This window comes from Taudactylus pleione, unplaced genomic scaffold, assembly GCF_031769625.1.
Source record: "Taudactylus pleione unplaced genomic scaffold, aTauple2 ptg000125l, whole genome shotgun sequence".
NCBI lineage: Eukaryota > Metazoa > Chordata > Amphibia > Anura > Myobatrachidae > Taudactylus > Taudactylus pleione.
The window spans coordinates 6,791,090-6,803,475 of record NW_028284527.1 but is presented as its reverse complement, the minus strand read 5'-3'; the positions used below and the strand labels follow the sequence as shown (position 1 = coordinate 6,803,475).

At 43.2% G+C, this 12,386-nt stretch overlaps 1 protein-coding gene across 1 annotated transcript in view; it reads left to right on the top strand.

The window, feature by feature from the left end:
* CAPN9 (calpain 9) overlaps positions 1–12,386 on the top strand; it is a 158,120-nt gene that overhangs the window by 125,244 nt on the left and 20,490 nt on the right. Inside the window, exons 14-15 of the mRNA XM_088472520.1 lie at positions 7,730–7,810; positions 11,512–11,569. Coding sequence (XP_088328646.1) covers positions 7,730–7,810; positions 11,512–11,569 — 139 coding nt within the window. The remainder of the gene's footprint in view (positions 1–7,729; positions 7,811–11,511; positions 11,570–12,386) is intronic.

The following is a 12,386-nucleotide window of genomic DNA, read 5'->3' as shown; positions in this document are numbered from 1 at the left end:
AATTACTGAGTTTTGCAATTACTCTCATGCTTATTGATTTATCATTCTGGAATTATTATTATTATTATTATTATTATTATTATTATTATTGCTTAAGAATGTATATATTATTAATGTAGTGAAAATATAACTGCATACCCTTTTGTTAGTTGCTTAATTATAAGTAGCTAAATTGAATCCTTGTTTGTTACAAGCTTGCAGTTACATTAACTGTAGGAGAGTATTCTGGTAATCACTCTTTACGAGTGCTATTTGAATTACTAAGTCAACTAGCTTTAGACAGACTTCTGACTGTTGAGTTTGGGAAGCTAAGCAGTAATGGCTTGGGTTTATTTCTGGATGGGAAACCACCAGAGAGTCTATGTGTAGTTCCCTATATAAGCTCTTAGATGTATATTTACAAAATTTGTGGGTTATTAGCAGTCAGAGTTGTTGCCCATAGCAACCAATCAAATTCCAGCTATTATCTTCTAGAAGGTTCTAGATAAATGTTAATTAGAATCTGATTGGTTGCTATGGGCAACATCTCTCACTTATAAAACCATGCACTTTATTAAATATACCCCTTAGAGTGTCACATTCCTTTGTCTTCTTTTTGATACCTGTGCTTATTGCAGTGTTATTACTTTAAGTGCGAAGTCCAGACGGCAGCCAAGTTCCTAAAAACAAGTGTGTGTTCCGGGAAAGGGGGTTGTTATTGGCGAAGGGCACTTTGTCTTATTCAAAGCACAAGCTTCCCATTCTGGTTAAGCATAGGAGGGTGTGCAGCACCTGAATAGGTGGCTGCAGTGGGTTAGTGGTAAGGTCAATGCTTATCATAGTGTTCAACTGGGGTTTGTTTCATGTAAAGGACAGGGGTATTGAAATATAATTTTGAATTTGATTTTGTTATCAATATTTTATTATATTTTATAATATTTTTTTGTCCTTGTTTCTGTGAAAAAGTCGCAAGACCGACTGCAAATCAATTGCACACAGTGTTTACTAAAGTGAGATTTTTTTTTTATGGGACTTGTACTCTACTTAACTGAACAAACAATACATACGAAGTAGCACAGTGGCTACCATACAAAGCGCAAGCTTCTCATACCGGCCTCTATGCAATAACCGAAAATAATCAATACAGTAGGGTGGGAGAGGAGAAATACTTTATTACAGTAAGTGGCATCACAAGGGAAGGGTGCAGCACCTGAATACAGTAGGTGGCTGCAGTGGGCTACTGATATTGTCAATGCTTAACATAGCTTTAAGGACGTGGGTATTGAAGAATCATTTTGACATTCAAGACACTAAGAGGGGTATTCAATATGGGAGCGAAAAGTCCATGCTGGACCTTTCGCTCCACATCGGAGATTTTCCTGGGATAAAGTATCGGGCGCGTGCCCGCTTTATGCCCGTATTCAATTTGAAAGCTACGAAAACGGGACCCGGCGAAGTAGGATCGGCAAAAAAAAACGAAATTTACCTGGAATAAATTGTAGGACTAAAACTGTAAAAACATGGGGGATCACTATGGGTACCCCCGTTTTAGCCTGCAAATGAAAGTCGGGGTTTTAAATAGCGGTTGCAGGTGTTTTTTTCTGGACATTGAAGAAGTGATGCAGAAGAGCACTTAGGTTTTTTTTTTCATTTTTTTAAGTGGTCCCATCAAATTTGGGGTACATGAAAATGGGTCCTAGCATATTTTTAAGTCCCTAAAGTCTTTATTTACAAATTCTGCAAATATGCACCTGCCGCTAATAGCCTATTCTAGAAAACACCTGCCGCATACTTGCAGAATAGCCCTGAACCTATTTCCCTATTTTTAAACAATTTTTTCCCTTTTTTTTTTTGACCCCAAATTTTCAATAATTTTTTTGGGGTGTCCCTATTTTTTTAAAAAAATGTTTTTGACACAGTTTATTTTAAAATGACATTCCCAGGGATGCAGGCTATTTTTTTTAAGTTTGCACCCCTAAACCCCAATTCTGCACTTTTTTTCGCCACCTATTCAGTGGTGAAAATTTATCCCCGTTTTTTTTCAAAGACTTTTCGAACCTGCGAAAAGTCTTTGAAATTGAATACGGTGTAAAACCAAAACCAGCGAAAATGACGTCATCGGTGCGAAATTATCGCAAAAACTGACTTTTCGCTCCAAATTGAATTGCCCTGTAAGTTTTTATATCAATATTGTATGTACAGCTCTTACTGCAGAGGTTTCCAAACTCCACTATTACAGTCCAGGTTTTAAGGATATCCACGCTTATCAGTGGATATCAATAGAAGTTTAATGAACAGTAATTTGTTCTCATCACAAGGGGAGGATGCAGCCAGGAGCGTTTCTAGAGAGGAGGGCGCCTGTGTGCAGTCTCCGACACGGCCCCCTCCTCTCCGCCGGGCAGCCAGCATCGCACTGAGCTGTGCGCGGCCAGCACTGGAGTTATAGATTCTGGGCACTAGAGTGTGCCCAGAGTCTATAGTGTCTGCACAGGTCACTGGGAAAATGGCCGCCGTGGCCATTTTCCCTGTACTGCGCATGCGCAAACAACGGGAAAATGGCCACCACCACCATTTTCCATTCATTTTACAGCGCCGGACCCCCGCGCTGACGTGGGACTCCGGAGAAGTAAGTAAGATTATTGGTGCATGGTGTGCAGTGCGGGGCACCCCTGGACCCAGGGACCCGTGTTCCCCGTACACCCTACACCCATTATAGATACACCCCTGGGTGCAGCACCTGAATACAGTAGGTGCTCCAGTGGATTAGTGGTATTGTTAATGCTTAACATAGCTTTAAGGACGTGGGTATTGAAGAATTATTTTGACATTCAAGACACTAAGTTTTTATATCAATATTGTATGTACAGCTCTTACTGCAGTGGTTTCCAAACTCCACTATTACAGTCCAGGTTTTAAGGATGTCTACGCTTATCAATGGATATCCATAGAAGTTTAATGTACAGTTCTCTTAGTAACTGTATACTGTGGAGGATGGGTGAATTTCTATCTGGCAGAATGTGTAACAGGTTCCCTGCTCCTCTGCCATAGTGAAGTGACTCTAATGTCCTGGGGGATGGAATGAATGAAAGTATACAATATTTGGACAAAAGTGGAAAAAAATTAGGGATGAGTGGGTTCGGTTCTCAGAGAACCGAACCCACCAGAATTTCGGAGATCCGGGGCGATCCAAACTAAGCTCAGATCTTCCTACCTGCCCCGGATCCCTCACCCGAGGTAAAACCTTGCGATGCCGCTGTCGAGTCGCGAGATTTTGTATTGAGCAGCAGTGGCGTAACTAGGGCAGGGCGAGCGGGGTGCTTGCCCTGGGCGCCGTGGGACCGGCGGCCACGGCCACGGTCCGGCCCGCTCTAGTTAGCCACCAGTATAGCGCCGACCGCAATGAGTGCGGTCAGTGCTACACATTTACACAGGACCGGTGCTAGGCTTCCAGCGCCGGTCCTGTGCTGCACACCTGAGCCCGTTCCCTTCCCCTGAGCACTTGCCCAATAGTGCCAGGAGGCGGGCTCAGGCTGTGCATAACACATGCATCGCCGCCAGCGCTGGCGGCAATGCCTGTGTGAAACAGCAGCCAATGAGAGTCAGATAGACTCTCATTGACTGCTGCAGCACCCACTGCAAGATCCGGACTTCCGTCCGGCTGCTGCAGTGGGTAATGGGACAGACGTCATGACGCCTGTACCATTATGCTGAGCGCGCCAGCCCGGGAGGACTGGCGGGCGGTGGCGGGAGCGGCGTCGCAGACTGGAGGAGCAGCAGCAACGTGGATTCAGGTAAGTATGTTTTTATATATATATTTTTAAAAACCTGTCAGCACTACTGGGGGCACAATGGGGGTGGCTACCACTGGGGGGACCTCTACTGGGGTGGGGGCACAACGGGGGGGTGGCTACTACTGGGGGCACCATTATTAGGAGGACCTCTACTGGGGGGGGCTATTACTGGGGGCACCATTATTAGGAGGACCTCTACTGGGGGGGTATTACTGGGGGCACCATTATTAGGAGGACCTCTTGGGGGAGGCCTATTACTGGGGGCACCATTATTGGGAGGACCTCTACTGGGGGGTGGGGCTATTACAGGGGGCACTTAATCGGGAGGGGGAACCTCAACTGTGGACCACTACTTGGGGGGGGAACTACTACTGGGGGCATTATAAAAGGGGCCTACTACTAGGGGCACTGCATTGGGGGACCACAACTGGGGGCAATAACAGTAAGCCCCTTATATAGTGCCCCCAGCAGTAGTCCCCCCCCTGCCATGCAGTGCTCCCAGTAGTGACCCCCCAGTAGTGATAGGGGGGTCACTACTGGGAGCCTGCATCAGGGGGACCACTACTGGGGGCACTGCATGGCAGGGGGGGGACTACTGCTGGGGGCACTATATAAGGGGCTTACTGCTAGGGGCACTGCGGGGACCACTACAGGGGGCACTAGATAGGGGGGATCACTACTGGGTGCCTGCATAAGGGGGACCACTACTGGGAAACCTGCACGGGGGGACTACTGCTGGGGGCACTATATAAAGGGCACTGCATGGGGGGGACTACTACTGGGGGCACTATATAAAGGGCACTGCATAAGGGGATACCACTACTGGGTACACTGCATTGTGGGGACTGCTACTGGGGGCACTACATAAGGGGGAACACTACATAGGGCACTGCATTTGGGGGGACCACACTGAGTAAGGGGAACTAATTGGGGGCTGTATAAGGGGGATCACTACTGGGGATACTGTATAAGGGGCACTACTATGGGCCTGCATAAGAGGGACCACAACTGCATACTGGGGGTACTGTATAAGGGGTACTACTGGGGTTAAGGTGCATATGGATAGGAATGTTCAGCGTGAAAATAAAGGGGTGTGTCATGTTGACATGCCCCATTTTTAAGTGACCACTCCCATTTTTTTTCCACGCGCGCCTTAGCCGCGCGCACATATCATGATGTTGGGGGGGCTCCCTTTTCAAATTTGCCCTGGGCTCCTAGTTACGCCACTGTTGAGCAGGCTTAACGCTGATTAACTGAGAGAGCCGTCTGTCAAAGCTCTCAGCCAATCAGCGTTAAGCCCACTTAATATGCACACTGGAAGCAAAAGAAGATGGCACCCACCATCTCTCGCTGCCTGACACAGCCAGCACCCCCACTGGCAGCATCCCCGCTGCCGACACCACAGCTGCTGACACCGTCGGCCCCCTGCAATGCTGCCCCACATACTGAGGACACCGTTAGCGACCCCCACACTGCCAACACTGCTGGCACTCCCACACTGAGGACACCGCTGGCACCCCCGCTCTGCCGACACCGCCAGCACCCTGCATTGAGAACACCCCTGCACTGCCGACACAGTCAGCAAACCTGCACTGAGGACACCGCTGTCACTCCCGCTCTGCCGACATCGCCGGTACCCTACACTGTGGACACTGCCAGCACCGCAGCACTGCCATTCCACGTACTGAGGACACTGCCAGCACCGCAGCACTGCCACTCTATGTACTGAGGACACCATCAGCAACCCCTGTACTGCCAACACAGCCAGCAAACCTGTACTAAAGACACCGCTGGCACCCCCACACTGCCGACATCGCTGGTACCCTTCACTGAGGACACCCCAGCACCGCAGCACTGCCATTCCATGTATTGAGGACACCGCCAGCAACCCCGCTCTGCCGACACTCCTGTCACAGTAAGTGCACTATTGGTGTATCCAACCCACACTGTATAACACACTGTATCCGTGTTGGAAATTGGAAGCTGAACTGCCACATGTTAGTGCCGCCCACTGTGTCACTTAGCTTAGTCAGCCAGCTAGCTGGATGCAACCTTTTGGCCTTAACTAGATGAAAAAAATAATATTGTGAGGTGGTCAAAATTGTTTGGAAATTACTGGAAATAAATGTTATTGAGGTTAATTATACTGTAGTTACAAAAACAGGCCCATTTTCTGTGATTTTAGTTGTTTTTATGATTTTATGATATATTTAAGAAAAAATCCAGATCCAAAACCAAAACCGAAAAACAAAACACCAAGGAAAAAAAATCCAAAACCAGATTCAGATCCAAAACCAGGGGAGATCCAGATCCAAAACCAAAACCGAAAAACAAAACACCAAGGAAAAAAAATCCAAAACCAGATTCAGATCCAATACCAGGGGAGATCCAGATCCAAAACAAAAACCAAAACACGAGGGTCGGTGCACATCTCTAAAAAAAATCCTCACTACAGAACTGTGTAAAAATAAAAGGAGAACAGAAAACATTCAATATATAATTAGAGAAAAAAAATTTGCACTTTGGCGCACATCATTTCATGGGCATGCATAAATTAGCCATTGCGATCTCCTTCACAGCATGAGAGCTCTCTTCAGGTCAGGAGAGCTGCAGTGTTTGCAGCTGGTAAGACTTGACCTACACGCTGCATGGCTGCCTGATGTTCGTCGATGTTACCGATGTTTATGCTGATGCACACCATAGGACAGATATGAGAAGGCAGCAATGGGTGTCACTATGCTTGGCTATGCTTTGGAAGGCATTAGCATATTTTAGCAACTGTGTTCCGAGAGAATGTAGCTGCCTGAATAGGTGGCTGCAGTGGGCCAGTAGTATGCTCAATCCTTAACATAGGGTTCAACTGGGGTACGATTCACGTCAAGGACAAGGATATTAAAAAATAATTTTGAATTTGATTTTGTTATTATTATTACACAATATTTTATAATATTTTATTCTCTATTATGCACTGGGTCCTGTCCCTCTGCTTCAGCAGTATGGGAAGCTTGCGCTTTGAATAAGATCCCCGTCTCTGCTTCATGTGCGCTTTTAAAAGCAACATGTTCTGCACTGTAAGCTGCTAGCAGCAATGTCAGCAGTCAGCTAGAGTACTAGTGTGTGACTTTGTATATTGTATCTCATTTTATTAAACACTGCTTGTGTGACTGATTAGCAGTCAATTTTGCGATTTTTTCAAACGATCAAGTGAAATAAAATATAAAATATTGATAGCAAAATCAAAATTATTCTTCAATACCCCTGTCCTTAATGGGAATCTAATCCCATTTGAACACTATGTTAGGCATTGACCATACCACTAACCCACTGCAGCCACCTACAGTATTCTGGTAGTGCTTGGCCCCCTTGTGATGCAATTTAGTGTAATGAAGTATTTGCCCTCTCCTGCTCCACTCTGTTGATTAGTCGCTGTTATTGCATAAGAGCCTGTCCCTATGCTTCACCAGTATGAGAAGCTTGGGCATTTAATAAGACCCCTGTCTCTGCAACATGTGCACATCTTATCTTATTAAACACTACCATGTACGAGTCCGTTGTGCAAATTTTTCGCAGGAACAAACAATAAAATTCCTGTTCACTGCTACTCCGGTCAGTTGATGAATGCTACATCGCAGCTAAAAACATAATTTCATACATTGTATAAAGTATGTCACACATGCGCACCGATATTTATCAAAAGCGACGTCTGGTGGATGTAAACCAGTATTGCACTTCTGCATCTCAGTAAACTATGCTGCAACTGAATACTGTACGTTACTGTGCGACTGGATGCAGGGCGTATAAGACGCAACTAGCAGGGCGCACTTCACGTCTTATGGACACTACATTAGAGAGGACACATATGTATGTTTTTGCAGTTAAAACATGAAGAATTCAGTTTCTACAGTATTCACCGAAAATTACCCTTCGATAATTTTATTAATTAAATCATGTTTTTACAGCCTCCAAAACCGAATCCTCCACAGAAAGAAACTGATGAAGAAAAACAATTCCGGACCTTTTTTGACCAAATTGCTGGAGAGGTAAGTATAATAAGCATTTGGTGGTGAGATATCAATATCCCCGTTTCAGATGGCTGGATGCATCAACACTAAGAATGCAGTCAAACCTCAGAAAATGCTGGGGTTTTTTAGGTTTGACCGCATTCCCATATGCACTAAGCACCAGAAAGTGAAACATTCTGGAACTTAGACCTATAGATGACATTGCTTAATAGAAGCCTAAGGGTTTCTTTTCAAAGCTTTCCCAGAGAGAGGTCAATAGGATCCCTCCCAGAGTCCCCTGCGGCTTGCACATGCACTGGTAGATGGCCACTCATGTGCAGAAGAACCCCCAGGTCTTAAAACCCAAAGTCCTTATATCGTAAAGACAGCTCTTATCGGGAGAGCTCTCCTTTGTGATTTTGCCCGCAATTGTACAAGCATACGGTAAAATGCCGATATACTTGTGATCAGTGGTGAGATACATCACATGCAAAATGCAATACTTAATGCATCCTGCCCAGTGAAATTAAAGTAACATATTGCATCTCTCTAGTTATCATAACAGTGATAAATAGAGTAACAGAGAACAGGCTGAAGCTATGACAGCTCTGAGGCTGTCCTCACTGCCTATATAAACCACCGTATCTTTATGAAAGGCTGTCTGCACAGGAGTGTGTAATGAGAGTCACTGTACTGCCATAACAGCTGCAGTGCATAATTATATGCATCCCAGTCATTAGGCAACCGGCCGGGACTCTATAGTGATAAGCGTCAGCTCACTATTCATGGGCAAGTTCATTTGGACAGCACCAATAAGGATGATTAGTTTGAATTTGAGGAATAGAAATGCTGGGAATTTGTATAATCACTTTTAGCACCACTCCATTGCTCGCCTCAATGCCAGTGCTCACGTCGTATCTGTATAATACATGAATCCAATGCGTCGCATGGTATCTGTGAGATAAACGGGGCAATAGCAGCCAGCTGACTCACCCCACGAAGTCAAAGAACTACTGAATGTTGCCACGCACGAGGTAGGAAGATGAATAGGGAGGGGGCCGGCCCTGTAGGCTCAAGCAAGCTCTAAAAGTCACAAAAAAAATGAGTCATGTATCTCTCAGATCACATGCGATTAGCGGAATGTTAATCAAATTATACAAAAACTTTATTTGATGAAGAAATAGTTTCAGTACATCTGAATATTTTGCACAAAGCAGTTACATTAAGTATTGTCATTTGATATGGTTGAAAATGCAGAATAATTGGAGAAAAAGTCCCTTGAAATGTTGAGCACTATGTGCATGTAAGAGGTATTCATTTAAATAGAGAGATGTGTTAATAATGTTTATAAATGTTGCTAATTGGTCATCTGGCTGACTTAATTGCTACAATAAAAAATGCCTCATAAAGAATGCACCAATCTGAAAAATAAAATGCCACTTTCAGCTTACCTGGTTCAACCAGTATTCATGTCTCTACTTCTATGGGGACAGTGAAGTATGAATATTACAGGATGTAGGGTCCTTGCTATGATTAGGTTGGACAAAAGGGGTGACTCATGGACAAAAGAGGTGACTGATGGACAAAAGGGGTGACAGATGGACAAAAGGGGCAACAGATGGACAAAAGAGGTGACTGATGGACAAAAGGGGTGACTGATGGTCAAAAGGGGTGACTGATGGACAAAAGGGGCAACAGATGGACAAAAGAGGTGACTGATGGTCAAAAGGGGTGACTGACGGACAAAAGGGGTGACATGGTCAAAAGGGGTGACTGATGGACAAAATGGGTGACTGATGGACAAAAGAGGTGACTGATGGTCAAAAGGGGTGACTGATGGACAAAAGGGGTGATTGATGGACAAAAGAGGTGACGGATGGACAAAAGGGGCAACAGATGGACAAAAGAGGTGACTGATGTACAAAAGGGGTGACTGATGGTCAAAAGAGGTGACTGATGGACAAAAGGGGTGACAGATGGACAAAATGGGTGACTTATGGACAAAAGGGGTGACTGATGGACAAATGGGGTGACTGATGGACAAAACAGGTGACAGACAAAAGAGGTGACAGATGGGCAAAATGGGTAACTGATGGACAAAAGAGTTGGATGATTTCATGAACCTTATTTTTTTTTGTGAAATTAATCTTTCTATCTGCCCTAAATTCTGTCTCACAGGTATTTAGGCAACTGCTATAAAGTCACAATCTATTTCAGTATTCTCATTTAATTTCACTTGCCAACTACTATTCAATTTCTATTTCTTCCCTAAGCGGTAAATTTACTAAGAATCCTGTTTGGTCGATTTGGTGTTTTTTTGAGATTTAGTACAATTTTGCAAATAGGGGATTTACTAAAGCCAAAATCGCACCGAAATCGCACCAAAATCGCACCTCAAGCACAACTAAACACAGCAAATTGGCACAGTGCACTATCGGACCAAACCTTGAACCCTTAACATTGAACATACAAATCATGGCTTTACTAAGGATCATGTTTCTCAAATCGATTCTAAATAGCATCTCAAATTGCAAAATCAACAGATGATAAAATAAGTAGCATGTGCAGATGTGAAAAGTTTTTCTATTCATTTAGTCTTACTTAATGATGCTTATAAAAAGAGACAAACAGAGATGCATCATAGTCTGTGATTTAAACATGGCAGAAACAGGCTATTTTGCAGTATTTGGGCAAAGCTTTCTCAATTTTGCATTTCACTATCTGACTGAAAGGACTCAGGAGCAGTAGGAATATTTGTGAAAACGTTTGGATTATAGTCGCATTGGTATTTTTTAGCTAGAATTCGCAAATCCAACAATTCGCCTAAAACCGAGTCAGTTGTGAATTGATTCGGTTTGAGGATAATAGCTGGATTTGCAACTTCAAATAGACCAATACGATTGTAATCCCAACACGTTACAATTTGCAGAGGATCACCATCAAATCAAAACAGATAAACACGATTCATAGTAAACTTGAGGTTTGGAGCCCAAAATGTTCTGGTGCTGTCCAGCGAATTAGGTTTGACGGCAAACAAGATTCGGATTTAATACCCAGCGAGTCTGAGGTTAACTGACAAACTCAGCAATCATTTCCATTATTTATTTTTTTTAATCGAAGGCTATTTACATTCCACCCAAAAGTATTCTATTCCACAGATGAGGCTTTCATAATTAATCATGTAATTAGATGTCACTTCCCATCTGTATCTGCCCACCAGGAAAAAAAATAAATAATAATTAGATGTCACTTCCCATCTGTATCTGCCCACCAGGAAAAAAAATAAATGCTTTCCTACTTGATCTGGGAATTTACCTGTGCTGATGAATCACTAAAGGTCTGTGAACTAAGCAGATTGCGGCTTTTGTTTCCATAATGAGCACATGGTTCTCTCAGCTAGTCTTCTGCATCCAGAATATACATTAATCCATATGGAAGGCTTAACTGTAAAAGTAATGACAAAGCAAAGATATATAAATAAATATAATCTATGTCTAGAATTGTAAGGATACACATACAAGACACTGTTACTGAATACGGTGGGATAAGACATATTGATGGGGGTGACGGACAGTTCATTGTTTTTGCATCCTCCGGGAATTAGCTTCTTGTGACTCTGATGGGGTAGAAGGGTATTATCTATCATTTAGTCTCTCAGAGAATAGCAATCTCTTAGGCATTCATACAGACACACACTATATAATTATATAGTTTGTTAAATATGTATTTTTCTATTACAGGACATGGAAGTGAATGAGAAAGAACTGCAGTATATTTTGAATGCCGTTCTGCAAAGAAGTAAGTTCAGCCATGTAACACATCATGAAAGTCACCTGTATAGGGCATTATACTGTGCATTACTTATATAAAAATATTTTTTTCCCTGGTTCAATTCCCAGCTTTATACCTTACATACTCTACAAACTTTACAATTCCTCCAGGTTTTATCAAGTACTAGCGGGTCACACAAACGTCAGTGACTCCAGCATTATTCTCCCCATCATTACATATAATGTACTCAGGGTCCTGCTCCCTTATATGATATCCACAGTCATAATTTTTCTGAGGGGGAAAGGAACTCCGACGTCCTATTGTAAGCACAACAGAATATGCTGGCGCTATATAAGTAACTGATAATAAAATAATAAATGTTACTATTTATTTTATTATTTATCATTGTCCTAAAAGTTCTTGCTATACCTTCCATTGCTCATTTCATTGTTTTTCTCTGTGTTTGTTATATATACGGGAGATCTCTCATTTCCTGAGAACTAGTTATTATTTGTATGATTTGTATGAGTGCCAATCAAAACTTGCTATGAAATGACTGGGGTGATCACAGCTGATCATACTAACTACATACTGATAGAAGTGCATACAGATTGCTAAATCAAGCTGATAGCATTTCTAGAGAAATATACACATAAAAAGATTTATAGCAAAGGAAAAATATTGCTACATATCTGTGTACCCACTCAATGTGCTGCATGATACAGCACATGGGTCTGTACCCTTGCCAGCCTTCAAGTCTGCAGGTAATTCTGAAACCGCTGACCAAAAGTGTGTATTTTGCAAATTCTCAGAGAAAATGCTTATTTTCACTTAGACACTCCTG